This window comes from Carassius gibelio, chromosome A10 (genome assembly GCF_023724105.1).
Source record: "Carassius gibelio isolate Cgi1373 ecotype wild population from Czech Republic chromosome A10, carGib1.2-hapl.c, whole genome shotgun sequence".
Lineage (NCBI taxonomy): Eukaryota > Metazoa > Chordata > Actinopteri > Cypriniformes > Cyprinidae > Carassius > Carassius gibelio.
Window position 1 is genome coordinate 7,936,198 of NC_068380.1, and position 19,339 is coordinate 7,955,536.

At 35.6% G+C, this 19,339-nt stretch overlaps 2 protein-coding genes across 2 annotated transcripts in view; one reads left to right on the forward strand and one right to left on the reverse strand.

Annotated features, from left to right (window-relative positions):
* Positions 1-4,840: 4,840 nt before the first annotated feature.
* The window catches only part of LOC128021021 (pleckstrin homology-like domain family B member 2), a 97,797-nt gene continuing 83,298 nt past the window's right edge, over positions 4,841-19,339 (reverse strand). Inside the window, exon 20 of the transcript XR_008185458.1 lies at positions 4,841-4,860. The gene's annotated coding sequence lies outside the window, so the exon portion shown is untranslated. The remainder of the gene's footprint in view (positions 4,861-19,339) is intronic.
* Positions 16,499-17,842, forward strand: ovca2 (OVCA2 serine hydrolase domain containing). Its single transcript, XM_052607907.1, has 2 exons — positions 16,499-16,868; positions 17,026-17,842. Exons 1-2 carry the CDS (start codon positions 16,703-16,705, stop codon positions 17,529-17,531), a joined length of 672 nt encoding a protein of 223 aa, XP_052463867.1. The 5' UTR covers positions 16,499-16,702; the 3' UTR covers positions 17,532-17,842.

The window sequence follows — 19,339 nt, forward strand, 5'->3', positions numbered from 1 at the left end:
CCTCCCAAAGGAACCTGTTCAACTGACACACAATATTGTTTGTCTCTGGGAGGTGCAGCAACACACCCGTTGTTTTAAAGTGCTGATGGAGACATTTGGAAACTGGTCACACACCAGGGCACTAAGAACTGTGAACTCAGTAGGGATGTCTGATGTTGATGTTGAGTCCAGTCTGTACCTTCACTTGTTTTGAAAACCTTGGAATATTGTTGAGTTTACCATCTGAATTTAAAAGCACTTTATTTGTTATTTGTTTGGTTGTTTTGTTTGGTTGCCCTTGCTGTTATTGCTAATTCCTCATTAGAGTTACAGTTTACATTAAAACTCATCCCACATTATTGATTCTTCTTACATCGAAAGAGGCACCCAAGTCATAGGTGACCAAAATATCAGAGAGACTTGTGATTTGGCTCTTTTGACTTGTTAATTCAATGTTAATTCAAAAATGTATTCATTTTTCTTTCTCGGTACTCAGCTTTATAAGGCAATAAACATGACAAGTAAGGTAGATCCCATTCTTCCACTGGTTTAAGACTTAAATCTCTCTCACAAAAAAAAAAAAAAAATCGAATTTATTACTGTCAGTTAAAATGTAGCACAGTCTGAACCAGTGTTGTGAACAATGAGCTGTATGCAGTCTTGAGTCCGTTACCACGTCATGCCAAATTAATTGGGAACCAAACTACTAATGTTATTTACTCTTAAAGTTAGTCTCACAGTTCCTTATTATACACAAAGAAGAAGTAGGTTTGGACTCTAGAGGCATAAGGTTTGGATTCGGACTGCAGGAATGTGTTCACTTTCAGGTTAATTGTATTACAGAGCTTTTGAGGAATTGTTAGAGATTTGGACAAGTCATAAATATTATTGGAACAAGCAATTCCTATAGGGCCAGTGAGCATAATGTTTAATGATTTATAGCATACTTACAGTATAAGCTTTTAAAAATTTTTGAAGAAAATGGGATTATTGCTTGCTGTTCTGTGAGGTTGCTACATGGTTAATCATATTTTAAGCATATAATAATTATCGGCTTAAAAACCACAAATAATTAGGCAAGAAAACATAATTATGTTGTTTTGAACTTGAAGCTGGTTAGCACTGTGAATATGACTTCCAGTCCTGGCAGATAAGTGATCAGCTTGATAGGGTTTTGACCTTTTGGTGACCTTTCGTTGACCATCCCACAAACTCCTCCCTCGTAACGAACGGTTTGTACTCTGCCTTCCTAATATCCAAGTCTGAAGCTTAGATCTCGACCTTTTCAACAGATGGGCTCCTGCCTTCAGTCTCCTTGCCAAATTATGCAATCCCTCCTTTCTGAGGGAAAAAAATATGAGTCATTCTGTGAACTTCAACGACTGGTGCACTTTTAGCTACAGCACATGTGTTGTGCGGTCAGTGGGAGTCCCGCTCAACTCTGCCAAGGTTACAGGCATCGGTAACACACCACCCAACAGAAATGTCAGTCAGTATGCATGTGCCATGTACACAGAGTATCCCTAAGAGTATGTGAGAGAGACTGATAGATAGATAGACAGACAAACAGATAGAAAGATAGATAGTCAGTCATATGGCCACATTTGTAAACACATCAGCTCCTTTCTCTCATATCGCAGTCACACACAAAAGCTCTGACACATGAGGAAGGTGCGAGAGCTCTCCCACCACTGATGGTGTGGATGCAGGAAGAGGTGAGAGATCAGTCCTAATTGCCAGAGAAAGAGGGATAATGAATATAGAGGGAGATGGATCTGGCTGCTGACGACGCTGGTTTTTGTGACTCACGGGACATGGAGATTCTCTCTCCTGCTGGACTTTGAATGCTACCAGAGGGGCATGCCACATTATTAAGTACGAAGGCCATAAGCACATCTTGCTGCATTACTAAATAGCTTTTTGTTTTGCAATCTTATTTTAAATAAAGGTCAGTGTGATGTGAAACTTAGCAAATGCATTTAAATGTATTTCTTATTTCATGCTGCATGTGTTCCTGACAGATTTACGAATGTGATTACAGGATTGGAAATAGGAACCGAATTTAAGTGGCTGGAGGTCAAATAGGATGGCAAAATTACAGTCAGTGCTTGTTGTATATGTTTAGGTTTGTCTGTGGAACCTTGAATCATTGTGTCACAATTTAGTCCAACACTGTTCTTATCAGAAGAGGAGGGAGAGAGTAGAAAATTCTTGTTATTTGAGAGACAGAACAGAAAGTGTGCGGTACCAGGCTGCATATTAATAAAACAAAGAGGTGGGAAAACAATCGCATTTTCTAGAGGTTTGTTTTTCAGGTATCACTCTACTGCAGCCAAGACTGTGTGTGCATACAAACTGTTTTATTATGTATTGGATTAATACAGGAATGCTTTCTGAATTCATAATTTGTAATTTTACAATAAAGTTCAACTTATTAACATTAGGTAAACCATTTGGTATGATTACCTAACAGTAAATATTTTATATAATGTTCTAGGCTAATATTAAATTCTTTATTAATATGCTTCAATCTCTCAGCTTGTTGATGTATTATGAATTAACAATAGTAGGTAGCCTATTTTTTTAATTCGCATTTACCTAGAGTAAATAATATTTATGGAAAAGCACCAATATAATGCTTTAATAGTTGAAACATAAAACTACAAGTTAGTTGGTACTTTTACACACAACTTTTCTGTGTTGGCCTTTGCATGAATCGTTAGCTGCCAGGGTTGTGTACGTACATCTGGGGTTGGCCTTTACAAAACTGGTGCAAGGTGTGTGTTTGTTTTGGTGCTTTCAAATATCAAAATCGTTTAGCAAAAATCGCTTAGTGCACCTTTAAGTTTTGTATGTTTCCAACAAAAATGTGTAGTAGTTTTCAGCAATTGAAGCTGTGTCTATAAAATCAAACAAAAGTCAACAATTTTTTACTGAAAAGAGCATACTTTAGGTTGGAATGTAATTTTGAATGCGACACTGCTGCCATGATAACCATGTTTGGTTTGCTAAGAGTGACGTTTGCTATCCACATCTCTGAAAATCACATGAATTTAATAGTTTGTTTTTCCTCCAAATTCAAAACTCAAGTTTAAGCATTTTCTTCTCCCACTTCCAGTCGTCTAGTCCACCTTAAGTTCACCTTAAACACTGCATTTCAGGCACATCAAATTCTCCTGACATGTAACTCTGCACACGCAAACAAACTTTGGCCTGTCAAACTGGAAAAATATGCTTTGCTGCTGTATTACTTTCCTGTCATGTTTCAGTCTGTGTTGACCTGCCAGTTGCTCCTGCATCATCACTGAAGATGGTCCATCTGAATTATGCATTCAGCTTGACACACTGTCACCCAAGTGCACACACACATAGAATAGCTCTCCTAAAGCTGTGGTCATAATAAAAATGTGCCTATACATCTGTGATTTTATTGTAAACTAAAAATTTTAAATGAAAACTGAAAGTACAAAAATTAAAGCTAAGTCATACATTTTATAAACACTTTAATAGTATATAATAACACTAAAATATACAGAAGAGTTTTAAGGCCAAACAATAATAAATAAATAAATAAAATGAAAAAAAACATCTTGAGATTAAACTTATTAAATTTCAAAAGAAAATTTGAAATTAAATGTTGAGAATAAACTCATTATATTATGAGAATAAAGTGGAAATATAATGCTGATAATAAACACACTTGTGTAATGTTCATTTTATCTCATTGGACAGTCAGTATCTACAGTGGCGCAGGTCTCATTTAAGATGCGAAAAAGTTCTCTCTCTTTCTTGCTTTGTGACCCTGTCACACCTTCTTTCCATCCGTAACATTCCTGGCCCTCAGGCGGTTGCACTGATACCGCGACCTTGTGTGAGTGTTTAGTCAGCTGGGTTGTTTGCTGGAAGCTCTGTGACCGTGTGAATTTCTGATTCACCCCACAGCCCACCATGTGTGTGAAGGGATGGCGGCCAGCTCACGACCCAAAACCCAACAGCAGGCACAGAGGGCTGGACTGAGAAGGATCGCGTGTCCCATTTCTCTGTCGCTTTTCGCCGGCACAAACCCAGTTGACACACTTATCGCCATATGGGCCATGTAGAAGCTGAGCAGAAGTGCAGAAAAAGAAGTGTCTGAGCTCGGATTTGAATCATTACAGACTGGATGAGAAGGTTATTCAGTGATTTCTTTAATCACTTTGTCTTTATCAAGAAAATGTGTTCATTTGAAGACCCAGATTTGATCTATAATCACCATTATCAGCAATAGACAATATCTGAAAGACCCCATGACTTTTCCGTAGTTCCGAATAAACTACATAAGGGTTGAGGATGATGAATTTGCATATATAACACTGTATTCATTTTTAACTTAAGGGTGTAGAAACTACGTCATATATCCATGGTTGTCAAGACAGGAAGCCAAGGTCTTCAAAGAAAAACAGTAGTTGAGGGGGTGAATAAAAATAAGATATTTCTAAAACTTGAGCTGGTTTGTCTCATTTTGACACTTATCTAGTCTTATTTTTAGTCATCTTGTGGCCCCCTCTGTAAGTTTGCTGAGGCCCCCTGTTGGATCCCCATTGAGAAATAAGCTTTTTGAGTTAAAAACATATATATAGAGAGAGAGAGAGAGAGAGAGAGAGAGAGAGAGAGAGCAGGTGCTAAATATATATTTATTATTTAATTTTTATGAAATAATATATTATATTTATATTTTATCAGTCTCGTTTTAGATAATATATATTATATTTTTTATATTATGTCACTTTTTTCTCAGAATTGTGAGGTATAAACTCCCAGTTACGAGATATAAAGCGCGATGTAAAGTCTCAATTGCATGTTATGAGGTCAGAATTGTGAGACATATATATAAGTATATATCTTGAAATTATTTAATCTTGAAAGATTTAAACTCTCAATTGTAAGTGTCTCTTTGGACTTCATGACTCGCAATTGCAGGTTTATATCTCACAATTCTGAGAAAAGAAGTCAGAATTGCAAGATGTAAGCTCACAATTGCAAGAAAAAAAAACAACAATTGTGAGATAAAGAGTTGCAGTTACCTTTTTTATGTTTTATTTAGTGGCAGAACTGGGCTTCCATAAAATAGTGTACTATATATATATATATATATATATATATATATATATATATATATATATATATATATATATATATATATATATATATATATATATATATTCAGATTTGATTTCCCAAAGAAAGTTTTTACTACTCGCCCTATATATTTGATAGTGTGTTCTAGGTGGTTGCCAAGATGTAGCTATGCAGTTGCAAATATATTTTAAGTGAATGTTGGTGCATTGCTATGCGGTTTCATGGGAGTTTTGAGTAAGTTGCTATGTAACGTTCTGAGTGATTATTATAATGTTAATATGTGGGTGTTAGATAGTTCTGTGTGGTTTCTTACTGACTGAAGTTAAAAAGCCCACCACCATTTCTCTGTGGTATTTTGACCCAAATAGATATGCCTAGGATCCTCCTTCAGTGCAAGTTTATATTTTGTATTCAGCTTTATTGTCTGCCAGGCAAAAAATGTCAGTCCAATTATTTAGAACAAAATAATAGAAATAGCTCCTCAGCAAGCTGTGCAATTTCATGAAAACAAAGAGTTGGCAGGAGTCTGTTCAGATGGGTGTTTACACTGTGTGCTAAAAAGACAAGATATTGGAGTCTTTGTAGTAGCCAAACAAAGTTTTGATGTTAAACGCCTTCTGATGTTCTCTGTTTAATTCAGCGTAATTACATTGCGGTCTCAGACAGCTGTGACACTGTGTTTGTTTGGGTGTGCAACAGTGATGTAAATAGACTGCATATAAATAGCGCAATGACACATCTATCGTCAAGGTTATCACTCATTTTTGTATCCTTTTGTTGTTGTACTTTGTGCTTTGGTCGTTTACTTTTAGACTATTTAAGGAAACTCTGAAATGGTCCACTGCTAGTCACTGAGCAGGTGTGTTCTTGGCCTTGACATGATATTAAATGATCAACATTTAAATGTTTTATATAGTATGCAACTCATGAAACATTATTTTTAATCAGAGAGAGTTTTTGCCATGATTGAAGCCAAATAAAACTCCATGAGTCCTGTCTAAAGGGAATCCATCATGGAAGAATGTAGGATGAGGTCAGGAAAGGTCTTAGATTTCGATGCAACCTTGTTGTATACTTATGTAGGCTGTGTTATGTAAAAACTTAATTTCTATCCCTCTTTCAAATGCTCTCTCTCACACACACTCATACACAGTATGTCAATATAATTAACATTTTCTGTTTTCATAAATCACACAGACAGCAGCGTTCCCATCACACACACAACATGAATGCAGCGGCCCAGATACATTACTTTTTTCGATTCCATCGTCACTTCTCTGTTCAGCTCTTTGCATCACTTCCTCAAACGATTGTTATAACAGAACTCGCTCTTCCTCTGTGTCATTTTGTTGGTTTCCAATCTTGCATATCCAGTCTTGTCTGTGCTCAGAAGTTCAGTAGAGTTGTCTTTCACCGACAGCGTTCTTGTGGCAGAGGTGATGTATTGAGCTGTCTATCCATTGTGAATCTTTCAGAACTCATCTCTGGGCTGAGCTTCACACATACATGATAAACACCTCTGCTTGGATTGTAACGAGGGCGGCTGTTGATTAAAACATTCACATTTCTTCCACAGTTAACACAATAACACATTCAGCTATTTAAACAAATTAAAATAAATAAGCATTTGTGTAGGCTATTTACGAGTCTCGCATAATAAAAAAGATCCTGTTTATTCTTGAAAATGTATTTTAATGCACTGGAAATAACACTGAATTAACTGCAAATCTTCACAGCATATAATTGTAAGTGTAAAGATTTGGATAAAAAAGTAATGAATGATGCTAGCTTGCGTTTATGGTTATTGCACGTACATTCTTCCATTGATGCTTTTTCCTGAGCTGTTATTATTCACTGGTGCCACAAAATTGCTGAATTGCTGAATCCGACAATCACAAATAGTTCACCGCAACAGTGTAGTGTTACTCCCGAACGAGTGATTCTAATGAGCTGAATCTTTTTTAATTGAATCAAAAATACATAGCGCGACCAGTGTAGTCAGATTCTCAAATGAATGACTGAGTCGATTCCATTTAGTCAATCCAACACAAATTTACTTTTAAACATTAAATAAATGATTCATAAAGAGCGTCTTCTTCTATGATGTACTGATAAATGGCTAAGGCCTTTTTCGTGCGTGAGGCACCTGAGCTGTCAAGTGCATCGCAACTTGCGCTGTCCACACAACAGAATGAAAAAAAAGAATTACAAAAAAGCCAACAGTTTGATAAAGCCTCAACCATGACACATCTATTTTAAATGCTGATTTTATTGCTAGTCTTGTTTATTCTTGTTGATTCCTAGGTGTAGCATCTGTCCTGTCACACCTTTAATTCCTGTTAACACTTAACATAAACACATAAACATACAGCAGAGCAGATGGAACAGCAAATTACATTCTCAACTTCCTCTGCTCTTAAGCTCATTGTGCCAAAAGCAACTCCTGGATTAATTTTACACATGCAAAAATGGTAGAGAAAGAGAGTAGCGTATGGGATTTAACAATTCTGTTTTGAGAGTTAGCATGCAGAGTGTAGAGGTTGGTGTGATTGATTATGCAAATGCGACTAATTTCTTATCTATAAAATATGTACTTAAGTATGTATTGACTTGAATGCTTTAACAAAAGTCGTTGGGGAATCTCTTGATTCTGCCTCTGTTTCCTAAAGTTTCTTACTAAAACTGTCTAATGTTTTGCATGAAACAGGAAAAGCTATAATAGGGTTTTGGTCAACCTGTTAATTCTATCTTTCCATGCTCCTACAAAGAAAATAAAAGAATGCAATGACTGGCAATTGACTGAGAGATCGATCATACCGTTCAAACTTATTGATTAAAGGCCAGTGGAGATTATTAACTATGTCAGCTAATGTTGCATCTTGTGATTTATAGGTGAGAAGATGTCTTCGGACAATAAGAGCTGAACTGTGGGCAGGGTCATCATACAAAATGAAGCTGACATGGAAAACATGCAGTTGGTTGGAACACTGTACACTGTGAGGTTTTTGTTTGTTTGTTTGTTTTATGCCTGTATGCCATCCCTCCTTCATCTATCTGTCTGCATGCTCATTAGTCTGTCTGTTTCCCTGTCTATCTTCCAATTCCTCATTTGTTACATCTCACAACCCAGTTGCTCTTTCTCTCCCCCTCCTATTTTCTTCCTGACATTCTCAAATGACTCTGACTTATTCTTTCTTTTCCCATCTCTCTGTTTTCCCAGAAAAGCTATGTGTTGTCCGGCATGAGATGAATGCATTCACTGCAGTCGAGGAGAGTCAAGTAAGGATGCTTTACTCTGTCTTGTGAGAGAAAACAAACAGTGGAATAGATAAAAGCATTCATTGCTCTTCTGATCGCTGTCTCACACTCTCTTCCTCTGTATACTGCACTGTCAATAATCAAACCTCTCTCGCTCACTCCTCCCTCTCTTTCCCCTTTACTTCTCCAAGCTTGTCTGCACTAAGGCATATACAATAATATATTAATGAAGATTCCACTTCCTTAAATAATTCAAGTATTTGGATCACTGAGTACCAGCTGTTATCCTTCTCTTGATTCAGAATTTTTATTTATTTATTTATTTTTTGCTCAGCTAAGTGCATGTGAATTAGTTATGCACCTGTAGCCATCCACTTAAATGTCTATATTTCAGAAGTCTGGGGTCTTGGAAACTATGACATATGGTATATTTCTCTTCATTTAAGACTCATGCATTGCAACATGAGTATACATGTATATACATCTGTATGCATGTGTGCAGATGAAGTTGATGAGAGGGAGGAAGTGTGTGTGTGTGTGTGTGTGTGTTTGAAGTGGGCACATGCTCACACCACAGTAGGAGAGAACCAAAATTAGAAATGCGAATTCAACTTCTCCTCATCACAGAACATTTCACATCTATTGACCTCCTGATATCTGACACCTGCTCACTCTCAGCAGACTACACATCTTCTCAGCAGTGGGCAACTGATCTCACTTCCTCCATAATCAATCAGGCGACATGGGCGGCACTTCACACATCTCAGGAGATTCCAGTCAGATTTGGCTCATTTGGGTCTTTTGTCATCTCTTTTTGGGTCTAATATCAGCACGCCTTGTTTTTGGTCCTCTGTGCACGGCAATCAATAATCTACATTAGAACATGTTGTTCTTTGTTTTTGTATGATTGTGATTCCTGTGCAAATACATTTATAGAAAAGTCTGTGTAAACATTTTATATTTGTATGTGGAGTAAAATATCTCAGGGTTATCATAGTCAACTAAAATGAAAGCAACTAATTTAGTTTAATTTAGTTTAACTTGATGCACTTAAAATAACTAAAACTAAAACGTATGACAGCTAAAAACAGTCACACACACACACACACACACACATACACATACATTATATATATATATATATATATATATATATATATATATATATATATATATATATATATATATATAATATATATATATATATATATATATAATATTTATATATATATATATATATATATATATATATATATATATATATATATATATATATTATATTCATTCATTACACACAGACTGATTTATTTCAAATGTTTATTTCTTTACATTTTGATGATTATAACCGACAACTAAGGAAAATTCCAAATTCAGTACTATCTCAGAAAATTAGAATATTGTGAAAAGGTTCAATATTGAAGACACCTGGTGCCACACTCCAATCATCTAATTAACTCAAAACACCTGCAAAGGCCTTTAAGGTATCTCAGTCTATTTCAGTAGGCTATACAATCATGGGGAAGACTGCTGACTTGACAGTTGGCCAAAAGACGACCATTGACACCTTGCACAAGGAGGGCAAGACACAAAAGGTCATAGCAAAAGAGGCTGTCTGTTCACAGAGCTCTGTGTCCAAGCACATTAATAGAGAGGCGAAGGGAAGGAAAAGATGTGGTAGAAAAAAGTGTACAAGCAATAGGCATAACCACAGCCCTGGAGAGGATTGTGAAACAAAACCCATTCAAAAATGTGGGGGAGATTCACAAAGAGTGGACTGCAGCTGGAGTCAGTGCTTCAAGAACCACTACACACAGACTTATGCAAGACATGTGTTTCAGCTGTCGCATTCCTTGTGTCAAGCCACTCTTGATCAACAGACAGCGTCAGAAGCATCTCGCTTCAAAAAGGACTGGACTGCTGCTGAGTGGTCCAAAGTTATGATCCCTGATGAAAATAAATTTTGCATTTCCTTTGGAAATCAGGGTCCCAGAGTCTGGAGGAAGAGAGGAGAGGCACACAATCCACTTTGCTTGAGGTCCATAAAGTTTCCACAGTCAGTGATGGTTAGGGGTGCCATGTCATCTGCTGGTGTTGGTCCACTGTGTTTTCTGAGGTCCAAGGTCAATGCAGCCATATACCCTGCATATACCAGGAAGTTTTAGAGCACTTCATGCATCCTACTGCTGACCAACTTTATAGAGTTGCACATTTCATTTTCCAACAGGACTTGGCACCTGCACACAGTGCCAAAGCTACCAGTACCTGGTTAAAGGACCATGGTATCTTAACTTGCCAGCAAACTCGCCTAGAAAATCTATGGGGTATTGTGAAGAGAAGGATGCGATATGCCAGACCCAAGAATGCAGAAGAGAGCTGAAGGCCACTATCAGAGCAACCTGGGCTCTCATAACACCTGAGCAGTGACACAGACTGACCGAGTCCATGCCACGCCGCATTGCTGTAGTAATTCAAGCAAAAGGAGCCCCAACTAAGTATTGAGTGCTCTACATGCTCATACTTTGCATGTTCATACTTTTCAGTTGGCCAGGATTTCTAAAAATGCTTTCTTTGTATTGGTCTTAAGTAATATTCAAATTTTCTGAGATACTGAATTTGGAATTTTCCTTAGTTGTCAGCTATAATCATCAAAATGTAAAGAAATAAACATTTGAAATATATCAGTCTCTGTGTAATGAATGAATATAATATACAAGTTTCACTTTTTGAATGGAATTAGTGAAATAAATGAACTTTTTGATGATATTCTAATTATTTGACCAGCACCCATGCATATATATATGTATGTATATATATATATATATATATATATATATATATATATATATATATATATATATATATATATATATATATATATATATATATATATATATATATGAACATGACTAAAAATGGCAAAAAAATATTTATGATACTGTAACTAAAATAAAAATATATATAAATATACAAAATATGGTAGTATCTCAATCATACTGAAATTACACTGGTATCAACCGATTTTGTATGTTTAATTGTTCATATTCATGGTCATTTCCTCTCATTTACTTGATAATTATCAGCTTTATAGCAGGATATCATGCATCCCGAATGTTGACTTTAAAGTCTCTAGGGTGTTTGTGCTCCAACATTGGTCTTGGCTAAATGTCACATTAGTAAGATCTTTGCATGTACTCGAGCCTAGATGAAAGACTAGATTTAAGCCACTGACTCGTTTTCTAGTTAGTCAACCTAATTGACCAAATTGATTCTGTTCTGTACTGTCTCTCACATCACAATTTCATGGCCACATAACATTTTGGAACTTAAGCGAAGCACATGAAGAGAAACCTCAGACAAAATTACTTGTGAAATTGATCATTTATCCATTCTGACCCATTTTTGCCCTCTCTAGATAGTGCTGTCATAAAAACAAAAAAAGAGCTCATTCATTTAACCTTTTCACCTTTCTTCTTTTCCGCCAGTTTCTTCTTTGAACACAGACATAATATTATACTATAAATAGCCACGGTTAGCACTAATGGCCATGTCCTCTGGGAAGACTTTAAAAATGGTCCTAATTATCAGTGTAACACATTTGCCATGTATTCAGACCAGATTCTTCACAGCAGAGTCACACTATTCATGCTTAAGCAGTGAGTCATATTTCTGCATACATATTATTATTTATTAAATGTTCTTTTAAATTACATATTTTGGATGAAACAACTGATTCATTAAAAATCTGTCTAATTATCTGTGGATCAATTAAAAAAAAATCATTTAGGATGATCTGATCAGTACCAGTAAAGAGGCATAATTTATTTTTCCTTTTGTGTCCCGCAAAAGAATATTAGGGGGTCATACGGTTTTAGAACAACACAATAGTAAGTAAATGATGACAACATTTTCATTTTTGTGTGAACTGTTCCTTTAAAAAAAAAAAAAATATATATATATATATATATATATATATATATATATATATATATATATATATATATATATATATATATATATATATATATATATTTTTTTTTTTTTTATTTTTTTTTTTTTTTTTTTTTTTTTTTTTTGCCAAATGTACAGTGGGGAAAAAACTAATTCTGGAAGTTTTAGCACATGGGAGAAAAATTAAAAAAGGTAACATTTTTTTGTCTTTTTATCTTAAAATTCCAACTTTTTGTCTCACAGTTCTGACTTTTTAAAGAATTTCTAGATATAAACTCAGAATTGCAAGATATAAACTTGCTAACTGTTTGAAGAAGAGTCTGAATTGTGAGATATAAAATTCACGTCAAATTTGTGAGATAAAATGTCAGTGTTTCAACAGAATGGCAAGATATAAACAGAGAAATTAAACAAAGTTAGAATTGCAAAGAAAGAAGTCAAGATTCTGAGTTTATATCTCACAGTTCTGAGTTTATGTATATTACATGGCGGAAACATGATTCCATAACTGCTTTAAACAGTTTTGGGGTGAACTATTCCCTTAAGGCCTATAGACATTTGTGGCATTGTTATGGACAATAAAATGAGAAGCACATTTAAGGTAATGCACTTAAAGCAGAAACCACAATGATGTGGTCTCTCTGATTTAATATGTTTATGGATGGTTTGTGGCACAAGCTGTCCAAATTTTATTGTGTGAAACATTACTGCTAAACTGCACTATAGCTCTCTGGTATGGTAGCAAACACAAAGGGCACTCAGCAGAGGCATAAATATTTCGTCAGAATAGCTGCAGGGAATGAGAATAGCCATCTCTCCTACATGACAGCTACAAGGTACAGCGCAAACAATCAAGAAGCAGAAGCAAATCCCATCTTTTTGTGAGCAGAGTATTACAGGCAGCATGCTGCTATATCTCTCTTATGGCATTAAAGCTACACTGTCGCTGCTGTGTGTGTGTGTGTGTGTGTGTGTGTGTGTTTGAAAGAAATTGCATCCATGATTTAAAGCTCAGAAATGGTATGACTTTGGTTTATGATAAAGAGGCTTTGTGATTGCAGTGTGCTTATGAAGTTACAACAACATACAAATGAAAGATTTGCTGGTTATGATCTATGATATATCACTATTGTAAAATAACTATCCCACAGCCCATATTCAATGGGAATTGTGATATTAATACAATCTACTTTTATACTTTCTTTTCCTGCATTCAGTTCCATAATATCCTTCTCTATAGTGTCTTTATCTCAACTGACACATTACCTGATATATGATATTCCCACATTTCTTAGATTGCACTTTAACTGTATTAATGTGTCAATATTGTAAGGGAATGAACAGTTTATAATTTGATATGTGTGCAGTGTCATGATATCTGATATTCAAAGGTACTTAAAGTTCACATGTGTGTCATTTAGGGATGCGCTATTGGATACCCACAGTATTGTTGCCTATTTTTTTGTGAATAAAGGATCAATTACTTTTTTTTTTTAACTTTTTTAAGCTATAAATAACAAACAGCAATATCACATTTCTTTTAAGCCAAAAATCATTAGGACATTAAGTAAAGATCATGTTCCATGACGATATTTTGTAAATTTCCTACCATAAATATATCAAAACGTAATTTTTGAAATTCTTTTGGACAACTTTAAAGGTGATTTCGATCACCTTTTTCAATTTTTAAAATTGATGAACGAAGTATTTCGATTTCTTTGCACCCTCGGATTCCAGATTTTTAAATAGTTGTATCTCTGCCAAATATTGTCAATCCTGACAAAACATACATCAAGGGAAAGTGTATTTATTCAGCTTTCAAATTATGTATAAATCTCAATTTAAAAAAAAAATTTGACACTTAAGACCAAAGGTCCAGGGTCACATATATATATTCTCAATTTGTTGCCCGAGTTATTCTAATTTAAAATAATAATAATAATAATTCTCTTTAATTTATGGAAATGTTTTATCATTATTAGTTTATTTATATAGAACATACTTAAATCACAAAACAGAAATCCCAACTTTAGTTACAGCACATACAATATTTTGTTTAATTCTGAGGTACACAAACAATATTTAGTAAAAAAAAAAAAAAAAAAAAAAAAATGGCTCTCTTTTCCCTGACCCTCATTTTTAAGAGTTTCATTTTGCACAAGTTTTCTCTAAAGCATCTGTTGTTGTTTATCTATTCGAATTCTATGGGTGCCGCTGACATTACTCATCCCAATACTGATGCAATCCATGTCATTCTGGTCCGGCAGTCCACTTGTTAAATGACCATGTGTGTGCTTGTTTGTGAGCAATTGTGGGCACAAATGTGCTCATGCTCAACTTTCGTGTGTGTATCTGTAGATATATCCTTCATCTCATCTGTATTCCGCACTGACGTTCCTGCTGGGGTTACTTCCTGCTGCAAAGGGTGAGAACTGAGCTCCCTCACCTGCCGCTAACAAGCTGTGTTTGAGAATAAATCACTTAACCAGCACAGAAAGGATGGTTGGCCTTAGGGCCTGTTTTATTTATTTGTGTCTCATCAAACTGGTTGATCACGGTGAATATTAAAGAGAGCAGCAGTTCAGACAGAGGACAGAGAAACTAAAAGGTACTGAATGGGTGCACTGAGATGTTAGCTGATGCAGGAACTCCCTTGAAGGATCACACTAATACATTTATGTGCAATAAATTTCTTTGCACTAGGAAAACAAATTTGGATGTGTTTAAGTAAAGCTATTAATGCGGAGAGTGAGGTATAACGTGTCCGTAGGAAACGGCTGGGAACTTGGTTAGCATATACTCAATATGCACAGACAAGACATTAAATTAGTCAGAGAGACTAATTAAACCTCTTTTTCTCGTATCAGATATTTAAGTTAGCATGCTGGATTGCCACAAAATCTTACTTAGTTATAGCTTGAAGCATAATGCTTCTTGCTGGATTCTGCTGCCTGTGTTCTCCAAATCACATGGAAGAAATCGTCATTCATTTAAAAGATGAGATGCACTTGCAAATACACAAACAAGTAGTAAACATTTATGGAAAAGATTATGTTTGCGTACTTGGTAAAAACCAATCTGGCTGGCTGGTTCAGTCGAACGTGCAGAACTGGTCAGGGATCAGCAGTATTATACAGATAAACTTTATGGTGTGTAAGAGTATAAGCATTAGAGGAATCAGGCCTTCGGGGTTCCTGCTCATTTTTAGATTAATTGTCAAGTGCTCGGGAGGCACAATCATCCAGAAAACTGAGATCAACAGAGAGAAATAATCATCAAACAAAATTAAGAACTTTTCCCTCCAGGATAGCATGAGATATTGAATGCATACAGATTATTTGACATTTTTTGTGCAGTTATTTACATCCTTTGAAAGCTTGCAGGCATGTTTTATTCCTTATGTTTCTGCCCCTGCCGTTCAAAGGCTGTAGCGCTTTAATTCATAAATGTGATCTAACAAAAATAAAGGGCAAATATTATCCATATATGCTGTTTATATTGCTTAGTATGGAAGTAAACATCTGTAACATAAAATTTTTGATTGTGTTAATTTAAAACCCCAAAAATGCAACCAAACCCACAAACACTGGCTGAATATCAAAAATATGAACACCACACAGGGATTAGTTATTCTGAAATTAACAAGCATTTGTATTCACACGCCTTTTTTCCCAATTAAATGCAGCTATATCTTAAGACATACCTTTAGATTTAAAAACAACTTTTTTTTCATGTCTGCTTTTATCACTTAGGCCTATGTATGCTGTCAGTGGGCTTCTTTTATACTCAGTGCATATAGAGCTGTAGCCTTTGTTGAGCCTTGAAATAAGGTGTTTATTGAAAATTTAATTAAATGATTAAAATAATTTATTGCAATATATTTTAAAGACATTTTTTCTTCTTATGGGATGCTAACGTTTAAATGAGCCACTGAGAACGCAGCACATTTTTCTACAGGGAACGCTTGCTCCCTGGCGTTTGAATTCGGAACTACATTTTTGTTTCTAATTGCGGGATACTAGAATGTATAATGTATATGTTTATTTAATGCATACTTGGAGATTTATGAAACATCAATAATATAAAAGCGGGTTTTATAAATAATAGCTCTAGTGGTAACTTGTATTCTGTGATTTTTTTCTTAACAAGTTGCAGATAAGGTTCGACTGGGCGGAACTCTTGTTTCGTTATGTTTCAACACGGTAATAAACCAGTCGCACAAAAAGGAAACATACGTTTAGTTTCTTGTCAGCATTTCGGTTAATTGTTATTTTAGTTATTAAAACAACACAGCACAATATAACTGTTTTATTACGTCGACTTTTCCCTGTTTGCTTTTAGCAGTCTCTTTTTTTCGATTTTGGAGAATAGCTAGAAAAGCTTTGACAAATAATAAATAATGTCCAAAGCTGCAGTTCCTCTGCGAATTCTCTGTATTCACGGTTATCGACAGAATGGGAGCTCTTTTAGAGAGAAGACTGGAGCATTACGCAAATTATTAAAGAAACAAGTGGAGCTGGTGTATATTAGTGCACCACACCAAGTTCCTGCTGTTCAAAACGAAAGTGAGTGTAAAACTGATATTATGTTTGCTGTACATCAAAATCAAGTGGGTTGCCTAGTGTCAGATGTACATTAAAATTATTTAAGCCCTCTTGGTACGTTCGTATCATTTTTTAATCTGTCAGTCTGATCTTATTACTTCTTCTTCAATAAATTCAGCCAATCAGATGGCCAGTGGTGGTGATGAGGACCAGAGGGGCTGGTGGTTCTCTGATGTCCAGGCACGAAGTTTCAATGCTCAGCAGGAGTGTGAGAGCAGCCTGGGTCTAGAAGAGAGTATAGAGACTGTGAAAACTGCAGTGAAGGAACTTGGCCCCTTCGATGGCATCCTGGGCTTTAGTCAAGGTGCCGCCTTGGTGGCTATGCTGTGTGCCCTGCAAGAACAAAAACTGGAGGCTGATTTTAATTTCCGCTTTGCCATCCTGGTTGCCGGATTCCGCAGTGTCTGTTCCCAACATCAGCGGTTTTACGAAGGCACGGTGATAACAATCCCCTCTTTGCATGTCTTTGGACAGGATGACCATGTAATTCCAGAGGAGATGAGCCGAGATCTGCTGCCAGCGTTTGATGGAGCTCAAATCCTCATTCATCCTGGTGGACACTTTGTCCCGGCGGCATCTTTGCACAGGCAGACATACAAAGACTTCCTCAAGAAGTTTGAGTGAGAGGATAAAAGAGTATCTGAGAGTTCCCGGCATAAATCACGTCTAAATTAAATATACTTCTTGAAATATTGCTACATTGTAAAAGCCTTGGAAATTGAATGGTCAATAATAAGATGTTTTACACTGATCTCAGGGACATGGTTACTTGAATGAAGTGCTCTATTGTTCGTTGTCCAGCTCATTTGCTTCACATGAGTCCATCTAAAGGATATTTCGGGATTCAAAACATGTTAGGCTCTGTAGCATGGATTTGTTTGCCACAGAAAATAATATTAATATATGATATTAAATAAAATATCAATTATAATATATTTGTACTTGGAGTTTTCGTTTTTCTAGAATGGTAATTACAGATTTTATATTCATTGAACAGTTTATTGAACCTGGAAAAAAATTAACAGAAAATCTTTGTTAAATATCATATTTGATACCTCAGGCTTTTATGGCTTATGTAGTATGATATAGGTGAATATGCAGCTCATACTCAAGGAGGAAATAAACACACTTAACTTTTATTCGGAGGCCCAAACTGAACAAAAATATGCAATTCGATGCAGTTTCTGATATTTATATGCCCAAAAAGTTGAAATCCTCATAACTTGTAATGTAAATAAATGAAATGATATAACAGTATAGCAGACTAATCTAAAATGTATTTAAATTCCAGTTGTCACTCTATATCTACCGATAATATTTCTTAGAAAGATGATACTTAAGTTCTTAGTTTTATCATCAGGATATATTGTTATATTCAAAACATAAAATCCAATGCAATAAAATGATGACAGATACAAGTAAACTTTCATAAAAAACCTGGTGTATTGCCTTTGATACTCACATTTTAACATGACATCAATAATTTAGAGTTCTCAGAAACTTGCATATCAAATATTATACAGTCGGTCTAGTAGAGTCAAAGCAGGCATGTTAATTTAATTTTATAGTTTGATGAAGTGCTTATATTAATTATTCTATACAACAAAAAAGTGTTAGTGGAGCTGTAAAGTCCTTAGGTTGTTGGAATACTGTTCTGGGGGATGAACTTGATGAAATTCGTGGGTGGATTTTCTGTATGTAATTTGAGTTTAGTGCTGACACATGCAGTACCTCCCATTTCCATTGGGGGCGTTAGTGAGAGTTTTTCCCCTGAAGTTGTTTATCATTTTGATTTCTTTGTCAGTGTCTGTGTCTGTGTCTGTTTGTGTGAGCTCACAGGCAGATTGGGGACTGTGTGTTCTCGTGTAGCTTAAAGGGAGTCTGGCGGCCCAGGATTCATCATGATTTCCAGATGTTTGTGGGAAGCACTCCTCTATTCTCACTCATTCTTTCCAATGTAGCCGGAGCGTCCCTGCACCGTCCCTTTCCTTTAATTGAACTGATCTATCACTTTTTTCCCACTCTTTCTGGCTCCATCCCTTTCTTCTTCTTGTAAATGGTTATAAAACTGCTCTCTCTGTAAAACAGCTCAGATATTAGGCTTTGATTTATATTATAAGCAGTTCACACTGTAAAAGGGACATGATGATGGGGGCGGGGAGTAAAATTAGGAAAAACTTTCATGCTGTTTTTGCGTTCCACCAAGAAACTTTGCATTTGCTCGCGAATCTTTTACATTCTTTAAAATGATTTGTGAGCAAATGCAAAGTTTCTCAGGGAACACAAAAATTTTGTGAGTGAATGCAAAGTTTTTCACAGGAAGGCAAAAGTTTTGTGAGTGAATGCAAAGTGTCTCGAGGAAATGCAAACGTTTTGCAAAAGAATGCAAAGATTCTTAGGGGAACCAAACTTTTTGCAAGTAAATGCAACAT

Excerpts from the sequence above, each read along its gene's own strand:
- ovca2 (XM_052607907.1), top strand. The coding sequence starts at position 16,703 with ATGTCCAAAGCTGCAGTTCCTCTGCGAATTCTCTGTATTCACGGTTAT. Across the intron at positions 16,869-17,025 it reads TCCTGCTGTTCAAAACGAAA|CCAATCAGATGGCCAGTGGT; the intron begins GTGAGTGTAAAA and ends CAATAAATTCAG.